Raw genomic sequence first — 24,141 nt, 5'->3', positions numbered from 1 at the left:
AAATCACTAATATTAATGAGATGAAGAAATTGCTCTGCAGAGACATAAGCAATACAAACGCACCTGGACTTTTAAAACGCAATGGAAGAAAAATCTTAAAAATTCACCTTTGTAGTTTTCAGGGCTCTTTTAAGGCTGCCTAGGAGCACTGATCCTAATTGGGTTAACTCTTGCCTACTTAGAGGAGCCTTACAGTAGAGTAACAACTCATCACATCTGCAGCGATTGCAAGAAATGACTTAGAAACACTCAACACATAAGCAGCTGCTTGATCATTACAAGTTACTGCAGAGGTGAGCTGCCTGGGGGATTTCAAAAGATATCTTGTGCCTGCTCAATAACGCAAAAAGTGTCTGCAGCCCTGTCTTGGCCACAGCCACCACTGATAGCCTTAGGCATCTGTAGATGGTACCGTATGTTAGAGATGTCCTTTACCTGCATGTATGTGCTACCTCCCCAGTTATTTGCCTCTTATTCATGCATTCCCCTTCCCTCTTTGGGGCTCAGAGTGCAGTCAGCTCCCGCTGCAGAAACCCTCACCTGTCCTGGGTCCCGTGCGACCCCACTTTTTCGTTCTTCATGCAGAAATCGGGCGAGCTCTGCAGGTAAATCAGCTCTGTCTCTTTAACCGGCCTGATATCAATATCCTTTGGCACGAGGTATTTGCGTGTGCCCATGGGCCGGTGAACAACCTTGGTGGCTGATAAATACTTGTTTTTGAGGTCCAGTGCAATGTCTCGCAGCTCTTGAAGGCCTTTCCAACAGGTCTTGATAGAGCATGACCCAGAAACTCCATGGCACTTACATTTCATTTCAAGAGAGGCTTTCAAGACCTGCAAAAAGGAATGCAGGAGTTAGGAAATGCCCTTCTCTGACCTCCAAACATCCCACAAGCTTGCTAAACAAGGCACTTTCTTGGCTGGGACTGCTATAGAAAAGGACTGCTGCTCTGATTTCTGCACAGTCACTCTAGAGTAGCTACTGTGCAAAGGGAATGAGATCCCACTGCTCCTTGGTGATCGCTATCAGCCCGGGACTACTTTCACCAAGGCACCTTTGCAGCCAGGAGACAGAAGAGTATTTTGAATTTTGATCAGATATCTACATAGGCCTGCATTTCCACCCTCTAGATTCCTAAGGACCTGAAAATCAAACCAATCCATAAATAATTAACATCCATTTCTGCCTCCAGCAGCTTTGGGTAACAGAGATGTCAAGGCTCTGATGAATTCAGGGCACCCTTGCCCTGCCTTTCTGCTGGCCGTGGGGCCAAAAGAGCCTTTTACTTTAGTACTGCACCAGTCTTATTTCTGTGGGACATGGCAGGACGCTGGCAGGAAGGGGTGAATGCACCAGCCATGGCAACACTATGTCCCAAACAAAAATTTGCCCATTGCAATTAAAACAAAACCTCAGGACATTACAAAAATAATAATAATAAAAAAACAGATAGAGTGGGAACGGTAGAGAAAAACACCCGGGGAGGCAAGTTTGGCATGGTTGTGCTCTGCAAAGGTGAGTCCAGCCTGTAGCTACGCAGTAAGCTGCCAATGAGCTCAACACGCTCCAAGTTTTATCTGCTCCCAAGCACAGGCAGCCCTGGACCAGCTTCGGGAACTGCTGCAGCTCCAGAGATGGGTGCAGGGGTCAGCTTTGCAGCCCCCCACCCATTCCTCCAGCTGCATGGAGGGCTGCAGGAGAGATTTGCACCTCGGTGCGCACCAAGCACTGCACATGGTAAGCATTATCCCTCCGCTGGATGCAAGCTGTTACGAGCGCCTTCTGCCAGATACGGGAATAATCACTAGCGAAGCAGTTTGAAAAGGAAAAATCAGCCCTCCTGGCTGCAGGGATGGCTGGGAGGCAGCTGCTGCTGGACGCATCTGGCAGATGATAATCCTCCACGCTTACACAGCGCTTCGCCTGTGCAACGCCCTTGGCAGAGCACGAGGGGACCCATCCCCACCACACCTCCTGGGGTAAGCATCCTTGGCTGTAGAAAGGGTGGCAATGAGGCATCCCACCCGCGGTTATATGGGGCTGATAATAGCATTCAGGACCTCCTGAGTCCCAGCGGGCGGTATATAGCCACAGCCTTCAGCAGGCCAAAGGAGTTCAGAGCAATCCGGGAGAAACCTGCTCCTTTTGCTAGCTGATAGACACTGAACCTCACAGAGCGACCGACCACTACAGATGATTGTACAATTACAATAACTCTCGTGGATTTGTTACCTGTCTCCCTACTTCACTGTTGTGCAGATGCATCAGTTTATTGGCTTGTGATCCTGATTTTTTCATCTTCATGGGAGCATCTGAAAATTTGGACCCCATGATAAGACCATAGTTGAGGTTGTCTGCACATCCTCCCCATCGATACCCAGGTCCAGGTGTCTCACCTGGGATGGGACCACAGGAACAGCCAGGGAGGTCCCCGGTGGTGCAGGCTCTGGCAATGGTGTGGCTGATGGCAGCAGCAGAAAGGGCATACACAAATGCTGACTCCCTTGTGCCTGGAAGAGACAAGAACTCCAGCTCAGCCTCCTGGGACAGCCAAACATTCCCCCAAAAGAGACCCACGCAATCTGTGCCCCAGAGAGCAGCAAGCACACCAACTCACTGCAGCTGAGACCTCCCATGGCATCACCAGCTCGGAGCACGTCTCCTAAGCGAGCTTTTCAACACGAGACAACATCCCAGCAGGGCAAGGAGGCACGTGGACTTAAGCAACTTGTCCATCGTGGTGTGATCTGCTCTTGGAGCACGTGAAGAAGCCCCCCCCTGGATTCTCCTGCCTTCTTTTGCCCCTGTGTCGGATGCTGCTTGCTGGCAGGTCATGGAGCTGGCGTGCATGGAGGTGGGGAAGCGGTGGGGGGGGGGCACAGAGCTGCAGCACGAGCATGCAAGGATGCTCTGAGCCATGAAAGCTGTCCGTGCAGCTTCGCGCATAGCATGTGCTGCTTGACAAGTCTGCGTGCCCAGAACAGCAGCTCCACGGCTGCGAGCAAGTGCACCGTGACTCCTAATGAGATGTGTAAGAGCTGTGAGAGACCAGGTCTTGGACTTGAGAGCTCCTGGCCATGCCTGGCACCATAACGATGAACACGGTCTCAGAGAACACAACAACTAGGCTATGTAGTCCCCCCACGCCCCCCCAGTAGCAAGACCGTCCCCAGTCCCAGCACCCCTACACACACGCTGGCTGACTCTACTCACTCATGTCCCCGGCTGAGCCAGCAGTGCTGTTTACCTCTCTCTAAGTCCAGCAGGTAGTTAGGAGCCAGCTCAATGGAAGAGCAGTTCCACCGCATGTCTGAGAAAGTTTTACGGCAGGTCTTTATCACTTCCCGTGCCGCCTGGATGATGGTCTGCATTAGCTCCAGGTTGCTGCGGCACAGCTGCACCTGGGAAACCACCAAGCCTTCAAGCTGCTTGCAGTGCTGGGTTTGATTTAGGGCCAAAGCCGAAGGAGTCTTGGACAGAGCTCTGAGGAGACAAGAACATGCAAAAAAAGGCATTAAAACCCACAAAAAAAGTTAATCTTTGGGTCACTATTAATTTCTCCACTATGTCCGGTCCAGTGAATGCTTTGGCCTCTGTTCATCTGACTTCATTTTAGCTACCTCTAAATAGGTGCTTAGTTTAAGCTGGTGAGAAAGATGGGCAACTATGAAGCGTGATTTATCTCATCTAAAGTAGGTGTTTAAGGTAGGTGGGGACAAACACCCTCTAGAAGTGCCCATTTCTCTCCGTCACCTAGGGGAGCCTGGACAAAGCTCCTGGGGCATATGCCAAGTTGACTGAATGTGTAAATCCTTACGGGAAGGTTTTTTTGCTGAATAATGAAGAGAACGGACCTCCCAACAGTGTGAAAAATGACCCATCAGTTCCATGATAACAGAAAGCTGGATCCTCCAAGACTATGGTATTCAGAAAAAAAAAAGCAAAGTTGGTGTTATCAGTGTTTTGCATTCAGCATCTGTCTCACACACTCTCTAAGGATTATGCTAAATGTCATGTAATTAATTATGGAGAAAATCCCTTGCAAAGCCTAGGGAAAAGCCACCAAGTTTGCAAAACAGATGCTTTCCCTTAGAGTTAATGCCAAGGGCCTCCACCAATTCCATCACTGTTGCACATAGATAAATCTGTTTCTCTAGTCTCCAAAAATGTAGCGCACAAGAGCAATGAGGGTATGTGCAGAGAAAGCACCATGGTCAAAACTGAGAAGGGATCCACTAGCACCAGCACGCATGTTATCACGGAAGAAACCAACAACACCCGAAAGACCCCATTGGTTCTTGTAGTGCGCAATTGCCAGTGTTTCCAGGTAAAAAAGAAAAAAGCAAATGCTGCCATGCATCGTACAGGGCTGTGCTCTTCTTCCCCAAGCACCCACAGCGATCAGCAGAAGCCTGGTGTGTAACTCTCTTTGTGTCTTTATGACCTGCTTAGGGTAGTCATAAATGTTATTCATTCCCATAAAACAACTTTCTAGCTGGCTGCATCAGTAACTGGCATCTGATCCTGGCAACACAACTGCCTTAACACATATTTCCTTCTCTCCTTGTTAAATGTATTGCCTTTCAGTTTCATCCTAAGCCATCTTGGTTAGTTTGGCTTATTAGCAGACACATTTCTGGGTGCATTTCACTTTATTACTGTAACATCCATGTCCTTCAGAAGTTAAATGAGATGGAAACGGAGCTAAAATTGAGCCCTAACCAAGATCGGGGATATTAGCTCTGATCTCCAGTTGTCAGAAAAACACATGTATGTTCCACCAGCTCCCTCAAGGTTGGCTTGAACCAGCTGCTGTGTATGTTGGAGCTCTCTTTGGGCTGTGCATAACTGCTAACCCCAACTGCTCTTCCAGCAGGGAAAAGCTATGATCCTTCTAGGGCTGAGCAGGTCTGCACTGACAAATTCCCAGGCGGCTAGAGTTTGGCATTTCTGGCACTAGATAATCAGTGGCACACTTGGAAGGGAAACCACCACTCTGCTAGCTATGTAAATATATACATCATACATGTATTTAAAGAGGTTCATTAAATATACAGCGAACAGAAGTTTTGGGCAGTGAATTTCAAGGGAAAGGAAAAAGTGGAGTATTTAATTGTCAGAAATTCTGCCCTGCAGTTCATCTTGGTCCTTTGCACGCTGTTGCTCATGCAACGCTCCCTGTCTGGAGAGGGGCACCTCCAGAAGGCAACTCATCCTGCCTTAGAAGTGAACCAGTGCTGGACCTGGGCAGGTGGAGACAAAACCTGTTGGTGATATTCCGGGTGCTCGGGTATCTCAGATATAACATGTCCTTGAAGGTAGAGGCATGAGTCTTTGGCCAGTATGAATTCACCTGACTGCAAACCCCTACAGCGTGGACCTCGTGGTAGTCCTTCAGGGTCCTTCTTCAGCCCATGGAAAGAAAAAGCCATGTCTAGGGAGTAATTGGCCTGATGTGCTTTTGAGATCTACAGTAGGACAACTTCATGCCCTAGAAGTGCTCATTTTCTGCACTGCCTATAGAGGGAACCTAGGCACCGAGCTTGGACGCAGACATCTGGACTGCATAAGCACAGAGCTGGGTGAGATGTGTCCAACCCCTAGCACTTGGCACCAGCAACCTGTGAAAACTTATCCCAGAAAGCCTATCAGCAGCTCTCAGGAATGGGCTGAAATGCAAACCAGGCAAGGGGCCAAAGCAGCTCGTCACTAATAGAGTAAAAATGATAAATACTCCAGCACAGTATGTCCCAGCAGCAAAATAAGCAGGCAGGGTGAGGTGGATGAAATGAGAGAGCTTCACAGCCTGAGATTCAGGCAAACGAGGAATGATCCAGGTCTCTGAGAGATACTGTACTACGGGGCACCAGCTGAGTTTTCTAATCAGAGGTGCCAAGTGACACTTTAGAGGCCTTGGGATGTTTCCCCTGGCCCTTCACAAAGATACATATATCTCCTAGGTCCTGCACCACATTTTCTAACCCTGTATAGATGTCTTCGGCATCTTTGAAGGACCTGGAAGCCTACATTGAGGCACCTGCATCTCACCATTACAGACAAGTTAGGAACAGCAGAAATAACCACCTACAAGTTAGGATGAGAGCTGAAATCAGACTGAAACTCATCCCCGTTGTGAAAAAAGGGGATGTGATACAATGAGACCATGCTATTACAGATGGCCTGAAATGATCGCCATTACAGAAGCAGATTTATAATGCAACAAGAAAGAAATTCACTTTGTGGAAGAGGGAAAAATATCTGCCAGACAGTCAAGAGAGGAAGGACTGTGGCCCCATTGGGGAGAACTCAGTAAATGGCAGCAATAGCTGTTTCTCGTCGAATGAGCCGAGCTCCAGGGAGCCCACCAAGAATAAAAATGCAAGACGCAGGAAGGTGTTTTCTGAACATCTCCCAGGCCTGAACTTCATGCCTTTGCTTGTGAGAACCTATAATTGGAAACATCTCCAAGCATCAGGAGGAAAAAGTAAAGGGTAATGGAGATGGAAAAGAAAACTCACAGTTACTGGAGTTGCTTGCCGAGACCAAAAAGTGCGTTTATAAATCACAGATCAGGAATGTGAGAGGCCTATTAGGTCATCTAGCCCATGCCCTGACAGCCCAGGTTTGCTCAGTCTCTGTCCTACATTCAGAAATGTCTTCTCCACCTCTTGTCGCTTTAAACCCTCCCCATGGAAAGGCACCAACCCTCCCTGATCCCCAAATTCTGGCAGCACCAGGGGGGGGATGCCAACCGTTTGCAAAGGACATTGCTGGAGAACAAAGTCCCTTTGTGGGGCAGTGGAAAGGAAATCATGTTCCCCCAGAAGAGTCTTGTCCATGGTGGGATTTGGTGGTGGGTCTCTATCCCACCTCCACCCAGTCTCCATTGACCGCCAGCACTGGGAAGAAAACTGGAGCCAAAGAGGAGCAGCCAGCCTGAATAAAGCAGCCCTCAAGGGCATAGTTAGCAGAACAGCCTTTAGTCCTCAATCTGGGAAAAAAACCCTGATAAACATCTTCCTTTGGACTCACACCCTTCATCTGAGAAGCAGCACATGGGGATTTTACCTGCTGACACCCTATAAATGCTGCTTTTCACTGTCTCCTCCTGCTAACGTTGTGCTCTCCTCCCTTGATGCTCCTGCCCCATCCTTCGTTCTCCAGAAAGCTGAGGACAACTGGGGAGTGGTTGATTGGTTTGTTGGTTTTTTTTAAATATACATATTTGACCCATCCCTTTAAATAAACAGGCCCCAAAGCAAACATGTCCTGTTTTATATATAGCATAGCAGGGCTTTCAACTGAAGTTACGGATACTGACAGAAAACCATAAACGTAATTACAGAGGAAATATGATGCATGGATGGATCATGACTTTCGTTTACTCTTTTAATTATCTCAGGCAGTTAATAAATTCATTTGAAAACATGAATGCTCTACAGTGTTAGGCCCTTTGAGAGGTATGGGCCCATTCCTGCAGATCTGGGCTCCATGAGAAGACTATTCATAGGAGCAGCAGCTTGGGAGAAGTACGCTCAGATCTGAGCAGGTATCAGTGAAAGCCATACATTATTTGGTTTACAAGGACCACTGTGAGCAGGACACTGCTCCTGGTCAAGCCAAAGGGAGAAAAACTCTTTGAATTGAGCGGTGAAGCATTGGTGCCCTTTAAAACACCCTTAAAGGGTGGAAGGATCTCCTCTCTTTTTGATGTGGGCTCTCTCTGGAGGGCATCTGCCCATCCTCCCTTGTGTGGTGTGACCCGAGAAGGTCTCACAGAGGGACTGTTGGTGAAACCATGAACTTCTGCTCCAAACTGACCACTTTGCTTTCTGCGAAGGCACTCTCTTTTTTATGCCTATTCTTAAACCCCTTAATCTTGCAAGGATTTGGGTGAAACAAAAAGATTTAGACAAAATTACACGGCTGCGGAGAGTGAAGTGTGCGGTAAACTTTAATAGAGACAGAGACTGGAGGGTTTTAATCTGCAGGAGCCTCTTTTTCTTAGGTTTTCAACTGGAAAAGGCTTGCAGGGCTGTTACAGTAACCTTGTCTAAGCTCCTGGTAGTCAGAGGTGGTTCATGCCCCTGCCACCCTGCCCTGCACCAGTCCTGGTCTGGGGACCACAAGCTCTGGGAAAGCCACCATGTCCCCTGATAAATGCTTCCACTTGTTCTGCAAAGCCTTTTCAAACAGAGAAGCAGGATTTATATAGTTAAGAAAAAAAAAAAAAAAACAACCAAAAATGAAATAAAGAGGAGGAAGAGGGAGAGGAGTGGGGGAAAAAAAACCCAACCCTGAAGTAAAAGCTTAAAATAAGAGCTGCTTTCAGATACAGTGCCAAATCCAGCACTGGCAGTAGTGGGCACAAGGCCATTGACTTCCAGCCCAAGCTCGACTGAAGTTGATGCCAGCGGCGAGTTGGCTCACCGAGCGCCGAGGAAGGCCATGGAGCTTTGTCAAGTTTTCCCGAGCTGCCTACGGAGCGAAGAGCAAACTTCAAAGCCCTCGTCCCCCCCCCTCCACACCTCGCCCCCAGCCTGCTCCCCTCCCGCCATCCCTGTCCTGCAGACCTTTCACGGCAGTTCATCTAGCAGCCCCTTTGCCAGGCAGACGGTCTCCTCGCAGGCGCCCGTGTCCCGATGTCCCAGCTTCCCCCCCCCCTGCTCCTCCCCGGGTTGAAGGAGAGAAGCAGGCGCTGCCGGGAAGCACAAAAATCTTTCCATTTTCTCCCTTGCTTTCTGCTGGCTGCGGAAAGGCTGCGGTGCTGCTCGAGGTTGGTGAGCTGGAGGACGTCCTGGGTCCTCCAAAATGCATGGCTAAGGCACCTTTTGCTCCTGAAGGGCTGTGATTTAACCATGGGAATTGTGCAGTAAAGCTGACCTCGTAGCTGGGAATGGTGTTCAGCTAGGGATGGCTCCAGAGGGCACGGGGCATGTCCAGGCCACCACAACAGGGACAGGCAGAGACTTCCCAAAGTGACCAAGCTGCACCTAAAACTGATGGGATTCCTAATGCCACCACTTGCTGTCATGGGCTGATCCTGCAAGCCACGCAAAAAAACCCACATTTGCTGCATTTGGCTTCTTTACAACCACCTTTGTGTTGAAGGTGACACTCGATACAGAGGGACAGTCCAACCTGTGTCTTGGTGCCTGGGCAGAGGAGATGCCAACCCCCGAGGAGCAAGAAGTGCCTCGAAAGGCGCTCTGTGCCTGGACATCCCAACATCTGCAAACCTCTGTGGCGTGCACATCTGGCTGCAGCTCCCTCTAGTGCTCATCTATTTTTCAGCTCAACCCAAATAAGTTATTTCAGCAACCTGCTTGGCCAAACCCAAGACCTTCTAGGAAGGCTAAAGGGGGTGTAAAAGGAGGTGGGTAAGGCAATAGAGTTCCTACACGCATTGGCCCTAAGACATCTCACACTGAAACCGATGGCTGCCTCACCTCCCCAGCCGCTGTGATGCAAAACAAGCACTGAGGACCACAAAGCGATGCTCTAAGGACGGGAAAGTATTTGCAAAAAGCGGCGTGCAAAAATAAGACTATGGGGCTCATACGCATTGAATGGAAAGGCTTCTTTACCATGACAACCCTCATCCTGCAAAGATCTGTCCGTACCCTGACTTTACGCCCAAGCAACTCCCTGGAGCTCAGATGGAAGAGGCCAAAATATGAAGTTTCTCCAGCAGCAAGAGCAGGTTTAAGAGATGCTGACCGTCCACGCACCACGCTGGATGCTCGGCAGCGCGTGCCTCCACGGCAGGGAAGGGCACACTGCCGATTTACAACAGCTGGGGATCTGGACCACAGAACTCGTAAAAATAAGCCAAATAAAATAAAACAAATAGCTCCCTTTTACCTTCTGATTCTATGATTCTCCTCACTCTTACTAATTTACAGGGGATATTTGTGTTACAGGGAAGTCCTAAACGGCTGGAAAATGTGTTTTCCTTCTCCCCCTCCTCCTGCAATTACATCACGCGCTGAATCAAAATTGAATTTCCTATCGCCTTCCATATCAGTCGCTCCCTCTTCCCCAGGCTGGCAAAACTCACCTCCTTATCTTCCCCCTCCCCTCCCAAATCCTCTTTGAAGCTCGCCTCTGGCACCGTGCCTACAACAACGGCGCAGCGGGCAGACCGCTGAGACAAGCCCACGACCGAAAACATCTTGTAGCACTTTCCTCCTTCTTCATCCCATCCTTTTTTTTTTCCCCTCCTCTCCGTGCACAAGAGGCGAGGGGCAGGGTTTGGTTGTACAGCACCCAGCACGTGAGTCCGGGGCTGGGATTGCAGCTCCGAGGTATTACTTGGTATTTGGTAGCATCGATCTCTGTTCACCAAGAATTTACCCGTGCAATTTCCAAGGATGGTCCCCTAGGCGCAAGGATGGCAGCACGGCTGCAGCGGGGATAAAGAGAGCGATGAGGAGCGGGGGTGGGGGGGAAGGGAAATTGGCCTGTGTTTCCATAGAAAAACAAGGGTGGGGAAGGGAGGAGAAACAGCAAATGAAAACCAAAAAAAAACCCCACAATTTTGTGACATCCCAGCTGGCAGCATCCCAGTCGTGAAGTGCCCTGGGACAGGGAGTGCAGGTCTCCGCCAGGTTTTCAACAGGTGTGAGGGGAGCCCCGGCAGCGCGTCTGGATGCAGTTCATGCTTCAAATGCCGCTTTAATCCCAGCTTTCATCTTCCCCACTCGCTTTTCGATAGGGGGGATATGTCTGCTGGGAAGGGGAGGAGTGGCTTCTCCCCCCCACCCCATCCCCAAAAGCAACCCTCGCAGCTTAACCGCTTACCAGCCGAAAGGCTGCTTTTGCCAACAAAGCTATTAGGGACCTTGCCCTGCCTTCCAGCCTTTTTTTCATGTCTACGGCTTGTCACCACGCTATCAGGTTCCCTCTGAAGCTCATCTCGCTCCTGCCCTTTGGAGGAACCCAGCCCTTTGCTCAAGTTTTAGCCCCTTGCTTAAGCGGGACCCTGATGCCAAGCATCGAAGCGAGCCCCTCCACTTAGTTATGGGTCTGTACCTAAGTGCCCTGCCAAATCAGGCTGCCACGAAACAGCTCTATTTCTGCGCCGCATAGAAATAAAGGTTGCAAATGAGTCACTGGGCTCTGCCAGCCCATGGGCATGTTGCTAAATGTCCTGCAGAGAGGAGATGCCTGCCCTGTGCAAGGTGCTGGTATATGCAGAGCTGAGAGCCTAAATATTCAAGGACGCTGGCAGGAAGAAACAGCCGGGCTATGTAATTCAGCTGTGGTGACTGCTACAAGGTGTAAAGCCAAAACAGCGAAGAGCAAATCAGATCCTGACTCTCCTCTACTTCCAAGGTGGTCCTTGGAGTATGGAGACAGCACATGAAGGATGCCCTGAAGTAGGTGCGTATTCCTCCCGCCTGACCACGTGCATTTAAACACCCTACGGAGGGATTCACCCTGCTTCTCTTTATGCATATAAAAGGTGGATGTGTGGTCTCAGCCAGCTCCCTGCAGTCCATGGCATCTCCAGAGGACATCTCTTGACATTTGTGTTGGATGTCTCTCTTTGGAGAGGGTGAAATCACCATCTGGAACGTTCTCTTGCCTATGACTGCATGCAGGGCAGTGAAAACACTGGCTCCAACAAGACATCTAACTTGAAGGTGTCCAAATTTAAGAGACCCTTTATAAAAGACGGCATGGGGAGAGCCTCAAGTGACAACGACTGGGACAGTGGAATGGGAATTAGACATAGCACAGAAGGAGGAACAAACCAGGAACCTCTTGTCTTAGTTTCCCCACCTAACCCCAAGATCCTCACCTCGACGCACGATACCCTACACAACAGACTCTTCCTGGCATTGCATCTTATTGTGCCTTTTCTTTTACGGAAGACACTCATTTGAGGCTAGCCCACATCCTCTTATTTATTTTGTGCACAGCTTCAAACCCGAGTAGAAAAGACAGATCACTCATCAAGGACATGAAACCAGATGGGTGTTGGAGGGGCTTGTTTGTTTATTTTGCAGTAAGCAACTAATTGATTGCTTGCTTAAGCAAAGAAATGAGATAGTGATGTTTTCACTTTGTTTGCAGCGACATTACCTCCGAGGAAACTCGATCCAGACTTGACCACACTCCCTGGTATTTCTTCACCCTCCTCCCCCCTCCGCCCCCCGCCTCATTTTTAACACCCTTCATGAAATCCAAAGGTTAAAAGGTCCACAAAAAAACCATGTTATCTGTCAAGCATCCCCTGTGGTTGGAGATTGGCGGCATTATCTTAGCTGCCGTCCCTACTGCTCTCAGCTCCTACTCAGCAGGACCTGCGGTCCCGGTGGGAGAGTTTCCCAGTGTGGCAGGAGCTAACGCTAGAAACTTCATTAAGTGGCTCATGTGAGCGTTCAAGTGTGTGCCTTTCCTTTGGTATCAATGAGGAGAAGAAAAAGCAAGCCTAAATCATGCATATTTTGGAAAGAAGATGGAGGCATATTGTTAGCTCAAGCCCCTAGTACACACACTTGAAATCAATGAATGCCTCGAGAAATGCAGCGCTTGCTGCTCTTTAAACGGCTTTACAGTGTGCCTCAAATAGCAGTTGCAAAAACGGGTAAGAGACCAGCAATGCCTACAAAGACTTTAAAAATGCAGAGAGATAGCCAGGTACTTACATCCATTTTATCCCATAGCAAAGCCCCGTCTGCAGAATCAAAGACAGAAAACCAGCTAAGAAAAATCGCAGACTCGGCTTCATTTTCTCCACCGTCCCCCACTTGCCGAAGGAAATCAGCTTCTCCAAAGAAAAAAAGGAGTTTTCCTAATTTTCTGCACAACGTATTTCCCTTCAGTTTGGGTGTTGCTCCTCCTTGGAGATGAACAACCTGAAAGGAGAGAGAGAAAGAGCACAAGCTACAGTTAACTCTGAAGTTTAGCGAGTCGTCGCGCGAGAGAGATCTATTATCCAAATTGCAAAGGAGTGGTTTATGAATCACGAAAAAGTTTGGATTATCCCCTCTCAGTCCCCTCCCTCGCCAAGCCTTGATACAACCTTTCGAGTCAACAGACAGACAAACCGTATGGCTTGAATTACACCCTGAGTTATGGTCTGATTGTGTGTTTCCATTTAACCCTGCACATGGCAAGACTTCATTCGCTGCTTCACTTTCGCCCCCCCCCAAAGGTTTGTGTAACTGCTTGGGAAGAAGGAAAAAAAAAAAAAAAAAGAAAGATAAATCTTTAGACGAGCCCAAATCTTCAGCTATTCATCTCTCCCTTCCTTCTCTCCAGATTTTTTTTTCCCCCTCTTTTTCTTCAGAGAAGACAAATTATATAAACTGCATTTCCCGACTTCACGCAGGTGCCCATGCCCTGCAGATGTTTCAGTCTGATCTGTTACAACAAATGTGTTTTGCTCTTTCCCTTCTGCTTTCCTTCTCACCTCATTAACTCTGCCTCTCACTTCTTCCAAGTCCTCGGGCACCTGGAGCTCACGGAAAGGGCTGCAACTTCGTAAACATAAAATCACATTTCTGTCTCTGGGGAACAGCCAGGAGGAGACAAAAGCTCTCAAGGATTCCCCCCCTTTTTTTTTGATGTTGTTTTTCCCTTCTTCAGCCCAAACAAATAAACAAACCAGGTGCAGGACTTAAATTCTTAGAGGGGTCCTCTCTGTCTCCGGGGCATGACTTGCTTATTTTAGCAGTGGTATTAATAGCAGTAAATGGGTTTCCCTTCAGTTATTCACTTCAAACACTGCTCTGGGCTACTCTTTGTGGTCTTTGCGGTGGTTTCCCACCCCACGAGAAAGCCAATAATAAAATAAACAGAAAAACCTGCCCACCACATTGTACCGCTGTGAAGGGCTCCGTGTTTCTGGAGTCTCGCAGCCCATCGCACGGCACGCTGGCATCCCCACGCTGTGACCGCGCATCCCCCCATGTCACCCCCTCAAAGAAGTTTGGGATGGGACTGGGAAGAGCTGAAGCACTCGGCATCGCTTCAGGGAACCCCTTACCCTGGGAAAAGCACATCCCACCCGACCCCCAGCTCTGGATTTGTCCCACCTGCAGCTTTCTGCCTCGATACCCCCCATTTGGGGAGCAATTGGGTCCGGGGGGAAAGAAATATTCCTGGGTGTTTTCACTGCCATCTGCAGCATATTTTTTCCATTCAGGCTGCTTTTTGGCTATCCCAACCCCAGCGCCTGGTGTAAAGGGTTACTAGAGAAGTGCTGTTATTACAAAGGATTTTAATAACCTCTAGGGGCAAGTTCCCGGCTCCCTTGAAGTCCGAGACAAAACTCCGACTGACTACAAGGGAGGCAGGATTTCATCACCATGGGTTCTTTTTCTTTAATGCCCGCTCAGATTCGGGTTTGATGTGTCCCTTGAAGGCAGTGCTCCCACAAGCATCCAGGCGTACTTCTTGTTTCAGTGTATTTCTCTATCTTTTCATCTTTGGAAGCTCTTTGCTTCCCCCCTCCCCACGAGCACGCTGGAAACCTTCAACCCTTAATCCTGCCCATGCCTTTTAGTGTCCATTTAGATATTTCAGACCCCTTATCTCCCTCCTGTCAATTGCTGAACAACACAAGAGTCGGGTGCAAAATGTCTCAGATGGTCTAAAACCCTCTCGCTAACCCGGACCAGCCAACATCATCCTCTGCTTTGCCCCCCCGCCCTGAAAAAGTCACAGTTTAGGTTCCACCACCACCCCCCCCAAGCAAGGAATAGAAAAGATCTACCCCCCCCCCCCATCCCCACCGCAAGAGCTGCAAGCTTGGCCTGTAATCGCACCCCTGTTATTTGGGGAGGTAATAATGCCTTTTTCCACTCAGTCCAGCACAGGTTACATTTGCGAGAGGAATTTGCAAGGGGAGGGAGGGAGGGAGACTCTTCGGGGCAGACGTGATGTTTACAGCTCTGGAGAGCTCTGGGTCACTGATCAAACCAGCAGCAAGTGGCCTGCGGACTCCTAAAAACTGGAGCCGTTTTTAACTCAAAACTCCCTTTTCTCTTCACCCTGAGCTGTTTGCAGCCAGCCCCGCTCCTGCGTGCAGAAAACGCTCCCATCTGACACCTCCGAGAGTCCGGTCCCGGGGATGGGAATAGGCAATATGAACTATATATAAACATGCAAGTATCCATCTCATATTTTTCCACCTTTCCCACCCAAGAAGGAAAGACATCCACCTGACCCCGTCGCCAGCCTGCAGCTCACCCCAGGAGCACAGTAGCCTGGTTGAGGGGTAGTACATCCCCAAATGACCTGTAGTAGAGGATGGGGAGCAGAGACAGGGACCAGGGGGGTGGTGGGGCTGCTTGCAGCCCCCAAGTCTCCCCTCTCCTCCCCCCTGCACCTCTCAGGTCTCTCCCTCTCCCTTGAAGCCTTCTGCATCTCCCTTCTCCATTGCAACCCCCGGGTGTCCCCCGCTACCCTGTGGTCTCCCGGGATCCTCTCTCCATTGCATCTCCCCCGCATCTCCCTTCAGGCTTGCAGCCCTATATCTCCCCTGTCCCTTCCAGCCCCTGAATCTCGGGTATCCCTATACCCTTCCCCATCTCCCCCTCTCCCTTGCAGCCCCAAATCTCAGGTATCCCTATACCCTTCCCCATCTCCCCCTCTCCCTTCCAGCCCCCAAATCTCGGGTGTCCCTATACCCTTCCCCATCTCCCCCTCTCCCTTGCAGCCCCAAATCTCAGGTATCCCTATACCCTTCCCCATCTCCCCCTCTCCCTTGCAGCCCCCAAATCTCGGGTGTCCCTATACCCTTCCCCATCTCCCCCTCTCCCTTCCAGCCCCCCGGGGTCCAGTCTCCCTTACAGCTCTTGGGTCCCCGCTGCAGCCCATCGATCCTACACCCTCCGGGTCTCCTTCTCCCCCCTCAGCCTCCGTGTCCACCCTCCCTCCTGCACCCCACCGCCTCTCAGCTGTGTCCCCCCCCCCCGCTTTCCTCTCTCCCTGCACCCCCCAGCCTCTCCCCTCTCCCTTCCAGCCTCCAAGCCCCCTCTCTCCCTACACCCCCCCTCCCAGCGCAGACCCCCTGCTCTTGCCCACCCCCGTACCTTGCCGTTTGGAGGGGGGGGGGGGACACTCTCGCAGCTCCCACCAGAGGTTCGCAAACCCTTTCCCCGGTGCCCGGTCCCCGCTTACCTCCGCCCGGGGCCGGGGCTGTTGTGGCGGGGGCAGCCGGCGGAGCAGCCTTTATATGCGGCCCCTTCGGCTTTGATATGCGGCGTGATGTCAGCCCGCATTAGCATAACAAAAGGGCTCCCGCCGTCCGCGCATCCCCACCCGCGGGCGGGGGGCCGGGGCTCCGCGGGGGCACCCACCACCCACCCAGCGGCAGCACCCCAAATCCCCTTCTTCTGCCGGGATATCCCCCTGGGGAACGGGGGGGTGGAGAGGTGGGACCCCTCGGAGAGTCCCCCCGGGGGTGGCAGGTCCCCCGCGTCCGTTAAGGGAGTTTTCCTAATGAGCGGTTAATGATTAGCGACAACAACAACCAAAAAAAAATTAAAAATAGCCGGTTGGGGTTTTCAGCGGAAACTTTTAAAAGTTACCTCTCCGGAGGGTGATTAGCGCTCGCCGGGCTGCGCGACCGACTTCCCAATTAAAGGACAAAGATACTTTTCATGCACGGGGCTGTCAGGTGGATTTCCTGCTCCTGCGAGGCTCAGAAATCACTGCCCCGCACTCCGAACGCGGGCTGCGAGCACATGTCTTGCCTCATTGAGTCCTGCTGTCAGCCTTCGGGTTTCACAACCTCTTTTTCTTTGATCTGCCTTTAATCAGTGGAAAGTGCAGATGTTGAGAACTGATTTTTGCTTTCACGCTGGTGTCAGAGGATGGAGGCTTGGCGATTGCCTGCTAGAGAAAGAGAAAGAAAGGAAAAAGGAGAAGGAAAAGGAAAAGGAAAAAAGGGAAAGAAGAAGAAACAGAAAAAAAGAAAAGAAAAAGAAAAGGGAAAAGAAAAAGAGAAAGAAGAAGAAACAGAAAAAGGAAAAGAAAAAGGAAAAGAAAAAGAAAAAGAAAAGGGAAAAGGAAAAGGAAAAGAAAAAGAGAAGAAGAAACAGAAAAAGGAAAAGAAAAAGGAAAAGAAAAAGAAAAGGGAAAAGGAAAAGAAAAAGGCAAAGGAAAAGGAAAAGAAAAAAGAAAAGAAAAAGCAAAAGGAAAAGAAAAAGGAAAAGGAAAAGGAAAAAGGAAAAGGAAAATAAAAAGAAAAAAGAGGGCTAAGAAAAAAACCCTTAAGAAAGAAGAGCACAACTGTCTTCTTAATCTAAAGCCTCATGAGTCTGAATTTAAGACATCTGTGTCAGCTATGGACTGTGAATAACTGGGTGCTGGTTACAAAAGTACCGGTGTCATTTTGATCACTCAGTTTAGTCGTGGGTTTCAGGTGAAAGGAAAGAAAAGAATAAATGCTTTAGTCTCAGGACCAAGAGACTCAGAATAAATTTCCTAAAGTTCTATTTTCAGAACAGCTATTTATATAGGATAATATTTTTATGTATGTGTCCCTGTGCCGGAAAGATTGCGTTCACATACACAGGTCGCTAATGGGCTTTCCTATGTGAACTGCAAAGAACCCTGTATACACAATCCCAAATTCCCAAAGCCACTATATTATTTGTTTAAGACCCAGTTTTGCCAGCAGCTTTGCACAGTATGTCCATTTTTCTTTGTGTGACAGTTACCCACAAGTGCTCAAACTGCTCGAGACTCCCATTTCCCCAGCCCCCCCTCCCACCCCACTGCCCCCCAGAAACATGTACCTACGAGGAGGAGGTTTTGTCAGAGTTCTCCAAGGAGGACTTACTTACACGGGGAAATTGCCTGGAATATCTATTGCAGTCCGGCTTGCTGTGCAAATGCCCTGATTTCTGTATGAATAGCTTTTTTCCAAATTACCTTAATTTTTAAAGGGCTGTTGGGAAAATGCAGTTGTTATTAATCAATACGAGGAGAAGTAGTAAGTAGCAGTTGTTGTAATACTCATGATTTTGCAGTAGGCACCTGCTGTGCTCGGAGCTGTGCAAACACAACACAGCAAGGCAAGTCCTACCACCAGACCTTCACGGTCTAAATATCGGCGATGAGAGTAGAATGGCCAAAAATGATGGTGTGGAGGAGGAATATGGAAAGAGGGAGACGGTCCCAGTCTGCATGGTTGTCTTGAGCCCTAGCAGTTTGTTAAGGTTTCTTACGACGGGAGAACATGCTGGGGAATCATTAAAAGAAATGGCATTGGGAGCACAAGTATCTACTCCTTGTAGTGTTCATGAGAGCTGCTTGTCCACGGCGTTCATCAGGACAGAAGGACATGGGAGACAGAAGTCAAAAAGTGGGATAAAGAGTAAGAAACCAGAAGGTTAGTGAGAAAGGATGTGTACATAAAGGATATAGGATAAATATGCTCTGGACTAACCACAGGCATATAGGGAGTTATTCAGTAAGAGCTTTAGGAACTTTAAAACCACCCCAAACACTTAATCTGAGACAATTTCGTGCATAGACAAGCCCCCAGGCCCTGGTATGCCAAAATATTTCAGCACATGTTTAAATCCTCTTAATCTCTATGTGACACATTGTGCTCTAAGTGCTTTGCTGAATCAGGGACGTCCACTGCTGAAACGTTGCAGGTCTTTGTCTCCTGCTCCTCATGCACACGTTGGAGTGTGGGTCTGGTGGCGAAGCATGGATGCTTTTTGGGTACCTGGGAAGGGGGGAGCTGCCTCAGTGTGCGTATGGAGTTTTATTTCACGGGACCTGAGTGCTAAATCAGGGCCTAAATCCAGAAGTTTAGCAATCATTAGCTTTTCTACTGCTTCTGTGGGTCAAAGCTATTACCATTTTCATTAGCAGAAGACAATGTGATTCACAATTTTCCATAGGGTTTTCATAAAAGAGAACTAGCCACACCAGTGTGACAATAAATAAACCAGAGCTGGGACTTCCCAAAAGCATTTAAGCCCCATGGGAAGCAAGCGGTTGTTGAGCAAACCACCCTCTTTGGCATTGCAGCCTGCAAAGACACAGTCTTTATGTAGGGTATGGATGTATTCACCCATTATTAGAAGTGGGGACAGTGGGACAGTATATTCTGGATTGCATTTCCTAATTGACCTTATTATTAGACTCAAAGAAATGTTTGGAAAAATTATCTTCCTGTTAGTCTTTAGAAATATCTTTGGCCTGTATAAATACATTTTTTTTAGCATATCAGAAAGATACTGGTCTGGAAAATAAGGTTTTGTTGGGGTTTTTTTGTTTTTGTTTTTGTTTTTCCCAGGATACCATTCAGGTGCTGAGGAGTTCAACTGGATCTCAACCAACCACATAGATGCAAAAAAGGCATATTGCATTACTAATGTCCTTGGCCCACCCATGCTGCCTTCGGTAGCATCATTTATCATTCTTTTTTATGCATGTGTCTCCTCACCCTCTCTTCATCTTCCATCCCCCCCGCAAGAGGAGAAGACCCTCCATGGATGACTCAGGATAACATTAAACACACGAAGAACCAGGACCCGAGCGTAAACTCTCCTGGAGCAGGGGGCCATGCTCCTTTATTTAAAAAATCTCTAAAGCACTGTGCCAAGTCGTGGCACTCTGCAAATATTTATTAATATGACATAGTTATGTATACTGTGGGGTGTGGTATTATGGTTTTATCAGTGAGTTTCAAGATGCTGTGTGCTATGAATGAGCTATGAAAGCCATCATACCCGCAGAGGGGTTAGGATAGCACTTCACCCAGCATTAGTGTGTGTTCTGCATGTGACAGTCAAAGGAGCCATTGATGAATGTTCTGGAGGGGTTTTCTTAATTATTTAGCTGGGACCAGTGGCTGGAAGGTGCCAGGGCATGTGACAGCACGCCTTGTGACAGGATGCCATTTCTCCATTTTAAACAAGTATTCTGGCCATCTTCAGACACGGGCTCCAGCTCTAAATATAAATAACTTTGGGCTAGTGGCCATTTACTGGCCTAATGCACAACTGGCATGTAAAACTAAGCTCCATTACCCAAAACAGGGTGACCACATCCACACTCTGCATTGGGAAACATCTCTCTTAAATCCCCCAAGCCCTGCCCAGGCTTTGGTGAGCAGTTTTTTGGTGAGCAGCACTAATTAATAATAAATTATAGGTCAGTGACCAGGTTTGTGCCCTTGACACTATTTAGTTGCTAGTTTAAGCAGATACAAGTTTTTCACTGGGTCTCTTAAATTTCAATTTCAAGCATTGATAGGGACTTTTTTTTTTTTTTTAAGCCTCCCCCATCTACTAAAAAAAAGCCAAATTACTATCATATGAGTTTTGAATATTCACCCACATGCTTTTTCTTCTGACGGGGAGAACAAAGAAGGACCACTGGATGCTAAAATCTTTTGCAAAATGCTGAACAGCAGGAGCATATATAAAAGTAAGGACTCAGTAACTGAGGTTCCTCCAAATTAAATCAAGAATAGGCCATATACTTAAGGAGCGTTTTCTCTAGACTGCTTCAGAGCAAGCATTGATCCTCCTGAGGGGTAAACACATTGGTACAAGACTGGATACAGCCCTTCCTGGTCTGTACAGCATCCAGGGAGAAATGCCACATCTCTGGGAAGAGGAAGACAACTTCAGATACGTGTTTTGTTTTTGTTTTTTTTAACATAAGGTTGATCTGAAGCCAGCCGGGAGGTTAAAACAAGAATACAGCTTGGCAGGGACTGAGAAGGGACCGGGTTGCAGAGCAGCAATGTGTGAGCATCCATCGCACCGCCACGTGCGTGGAGGGGATGCAGCTCCGTGGTGCGTGGCAGCACTAAGGCAAATCACAAAAAAGAGGTTTTTGTCCCAAGAAGGTGCAGCCAGAGGGAGTTGAAAGCTCAGCTGTTCTCCTTGTAGTGGCCAAATCCTGGTGACAGAGGCCAGATCTTACAGAGGCCATATGCAAGCTCCTTCGTACCTATAGTATACAGGCTATGCTTCACTGTTTGTCCTTCCTCTGGCCAGCAGGGCCATCCCTGCATAGCAGAAAGATTGCAGCAACTTGAGATTTTTTCCCCCACCACACATCTTGCAGAAGATTATAGTATTTTCCAGGGTGAAATGCAAGCCTGAATCCTCACAGCTCTGCTTTATTCCACCTCTTTTCTCTCCCTGCCCTTAAATAACAGAGATTTTTATACACTAACATCCTGCTTACCTGCCTGTAGAGGGGCAGGATTCAGAGCTGCAGCCATAGCTAATTTTCCCTAAATTTCAGTGGCGTCTGTCTCCCTCACCTTGTCTTTCATACCATCACTCATCACCTGTGCTGTAGGATTGCCCAGTCCGTGCCCAGTCCGAGCCACAGCAGAGGCCAACTCTTGTCCCACTGCACCAGCTCCCATCACCAGCCAGAGCAAAATCAAAGCAAGATTTTATCGACTCTCGCGCCGTTTGGCCGGAGACCACGCAAGCTCGACCTTCCAGCCCAGGGACTGAGCAGAACATGCTTCTCTTCCGGACCAAAGGTCCCACCCCTACCCCAACACTGCCTTTTAAAGGCCTCCGTCCTAATAAAAACCAGCTGTCAGCTCCTCTCTCCAAAGCTGAAGGATCCCTTCAGGGTGGGGTAGCGCTTTCTCTTCCCTATGAAGAAGTCCAGTAACCCCTCCCTTGCTGCGGTGCTGGAGCTGGAGTCCTCCTTGCAGGGAAGCTTAGCAGTGGGTGCATAATTAATAACAGTGATTTGCAAGAGTGGAGAGACGGAGACCGACTGCCTGATAAAATGCCTGAATAGCCTTTTTGGAATAGGAGGAATAATGTAAAATGTTCAGGGAAGCGTCTGCCATTAATGGTCCCAGCTTTGCAAATGCTGGCTGAGAGTAAAAACACCTCATTTGTGAGCAAGAAATTTGTTAGACATCCCTATTTCTGCCCATTTTTAATCTAGTTCCTGACTCCAACATTCATTCTGATTCTGTGACGGGAAGCAGGGACCAGAAGAATGCCGTGCCAGGTTTTGCTCTGACTCAGTGGGTCTTGGGACCATCTCATGGAAGGCAGCATTAGGGCCAGGTTATCCAAAGAGCCTTCGGGGAGGTTTTCAGACAAGATTGACTTGCAGAAAAGAAGGTGGACTTTTTGCAGGGCTGAAGTCAGCCATCCCTGCTGCCACCCTTCCTGGGCAAATATTCCAATGCTGTTTGTGTGAACATCCTTCAAAAACAGGATTTCTGTTGCCTAAGTGGGAGCTGAACACCTCTGCAAATCCAGCTGTGACCAAAGGGGCTGAACGTTTCTGAAGATCCAGACACGACTTGCTCTGCCGAAGGGCAAAACAAAGCAAAACCGAGGTGGGACATGGGTCACCTTGGTTTGTTGCAATCCATGGCCTGGAGTGGAGAATGTACGGCCGACTGGGGAAGCAACCCACTGTGCCCCATCTTAGCCAAGTATTTCTATTTGCAACTGTGAGAAAAAGCTGGTTTTTTTATGGAGACTGGGGACAGTAAGAAGATTAACGGCATAATCACTTTAGGACCTAACTTGACAAGAGCTGGCAAGGTACCAGACAAGGTACCATGCTTTGAACTCAGTCTGGAACCATTCAGACAAGGAAAACCTCTCCCAGATACACTCTGCTCTAGATAATCATAAACCATAGGTAACACCAGGCTTTTGTATTTTTACCTAAAAGCTTCCCTGCATTTCACAGGAGTCATTTCATATATCTGTCTCAGCCACCCCTTCCTGGCTTGGAGAAGTAAATTTGAAGCTCCTGTGGACAGCTCAGATGGGGTCTAATTTTCAAGCATCTTCACCCCATTTAGTCCCAGCTAATACATGGCTCTTCTCTCAACTCTGGGTGCTAGTTTCTCCTAAAAACAGCTATGGGCACCCAGAGTTGCTCATCTGCTTGCTCTGCTGGGAGCCCAGTTTCCAAAAACCTGGCCTCTGATTTTCTTACACATCCTTTAAAACATCCTTAAGATATTCTTAAGACATCCAGCTTGAGTTATCTTCCGTTCCAGTTGATTTTATTAAAGAATGGTCTTCAAGGGGATGCTATGAAAACCCTTCATCTTTTCCTAGAAACACCCAGGCTTGGTTGTTTTGTTCTTATCTAAAACTTCTAGGAAAACAATGGAGATTAATCCTTTTTGTTGACAGCAGTGATTTTTTTTCCTGAGGGATTTCTCTCTGATCTTGATGGGACTTTTCTCTGATTCCATCTTGACAGTTCTGTTAGGCTTTCCGTTTACCTACAAACACCTGATTATGGGCTTTGGTTCCTCTTCCATGATGGAGCATGTCCATCATAAAAACCTTGTGAAATAGGTGCTGAGCAAGGTACAGCACTTTTGAGGTTGTAGTATGGATTCAGGGCCTGACTTAACACTGAGTTACTTGAATTTTATTCTGAGCTATTCCAGGGGTTAATTATAGGATGGCATAAAAACACAGGCAGGCATTTTTTCCTTTTGCCTCCTTGTAGCATAGCTGCGCTATCGCTTGGACACCATCCTGCTCTTGGAAAACATAGCCTGTTACGTATCGCTTATTGACTTAATCGCATGGAATCTACAGAACAAATATTCACAAAGCTATTTTAATTGAGGAAATCTGCAGGGTAAATATTCACAAAGTCCGTTCTTTCCTCAGCAGAATGCAAGGCAGATTTGAAAGCCATTTCTCACTTTGCTCAAAAAGTCAAGGGCTTGGCAGGGTGATTATGGGGAGTTCATTAATGTGAGGTAATGGGGAACAGAAATGAGGTCTTGTTTGAGCCACCTTACCTGGGCACATCCCCGCAGCCCACCAGTGCTGACGTGCATGGAAGAGGAAAGCAAAATACCAGCAGACTTTTCTCATGCTGAGCTGCATGCGGAGCAGCCACGAAAGTCTGAAGACAGCGTGCAAAATCCCCTCTTCTGTCCCCATCTCCATACCTGGTCCCCACCAAGCCCTGTGAGACGGGTCTAAGGAGAATTCTGGATGCCTCTAGAAGATGTGCCTGGCAGAGGATGGCCATGCTGGGATTCTAGTGCTGCTTCTTCAGCTCACAGAGGCTTGGGGACATCCCACCCCACCTGCCTAACATGCCTTTTTCACTCGTAGTGAGGGTTCTTGTCCTAAATTCAGTAAGAAATAGTGCAACCAAACTGTGAGCAGTCCC

At 48.5% G+C, this 24,141-nt stretch overlaps 1 protein-coding gene across 6 annotated transcripts in view; it reads right to left on the bottom strand.

Moving 5' to 3' along the window:
* WNT11 (Wnt family member 11) overlaps nt 1-17,327 on the bottom strand; it is a 32,040-nt gene extending 14,713 nt beyond the window's left edge. The window contains exons 1-5 of one of the 6 annotated variants that reach the window (XM_075050246.1): nt 16,548-17,327; nt 12,657-12,866; nt 3,248-3,483; nt 2,233-2,510; nt 541-833 (exon numbers count right to left, since the gene is read on the bottom strand). In XM_075050246.1, coding sequence (XP_074906347.1) covers nt 541-833; nt 2,233-2,510; nt 3,248-3,483; nt 12,657-12,739 — 890 coding nt within the window. In that variant the 5' untranslated portion in view covers nt 12,740-12,866; nt 16,548-17,327. Of the gene's footprint in view, nt 1-540; nt 834-2,232; nt 2,511-3,247; nt 3,484-12,656; nt 13,001-13,033; nt 13,052-13,423; nt 13,514-16,049; nt 16,068-16,137; nt 16,163-16,547 lie in introns of those variants that run through there. The other 5 variants (XM_075050245.1, XM_075050248.1, XM_075050247.1 and 2 more) reach the window with 5 other exon arrangements.
* Between the last annotated feature and the right edge of the window lie 6,814 nt (nt 17,328-24,141).

This window comes from Buteo buteo, chromosome 18, assembly GCF_964188355.1.
Source record: "Buteo buteo chromosome 18, bButBut1.hap1.1, whole genome shotgun sequence".
NCBI lineage: Eukaryota > Metazoa > Chordata > Aves > Accipitriformes > Accipitridae > Buteo > Buteo buteo.
This window is presented reverse-complemented; position numbering and strand designations above follow the sequence as displayed.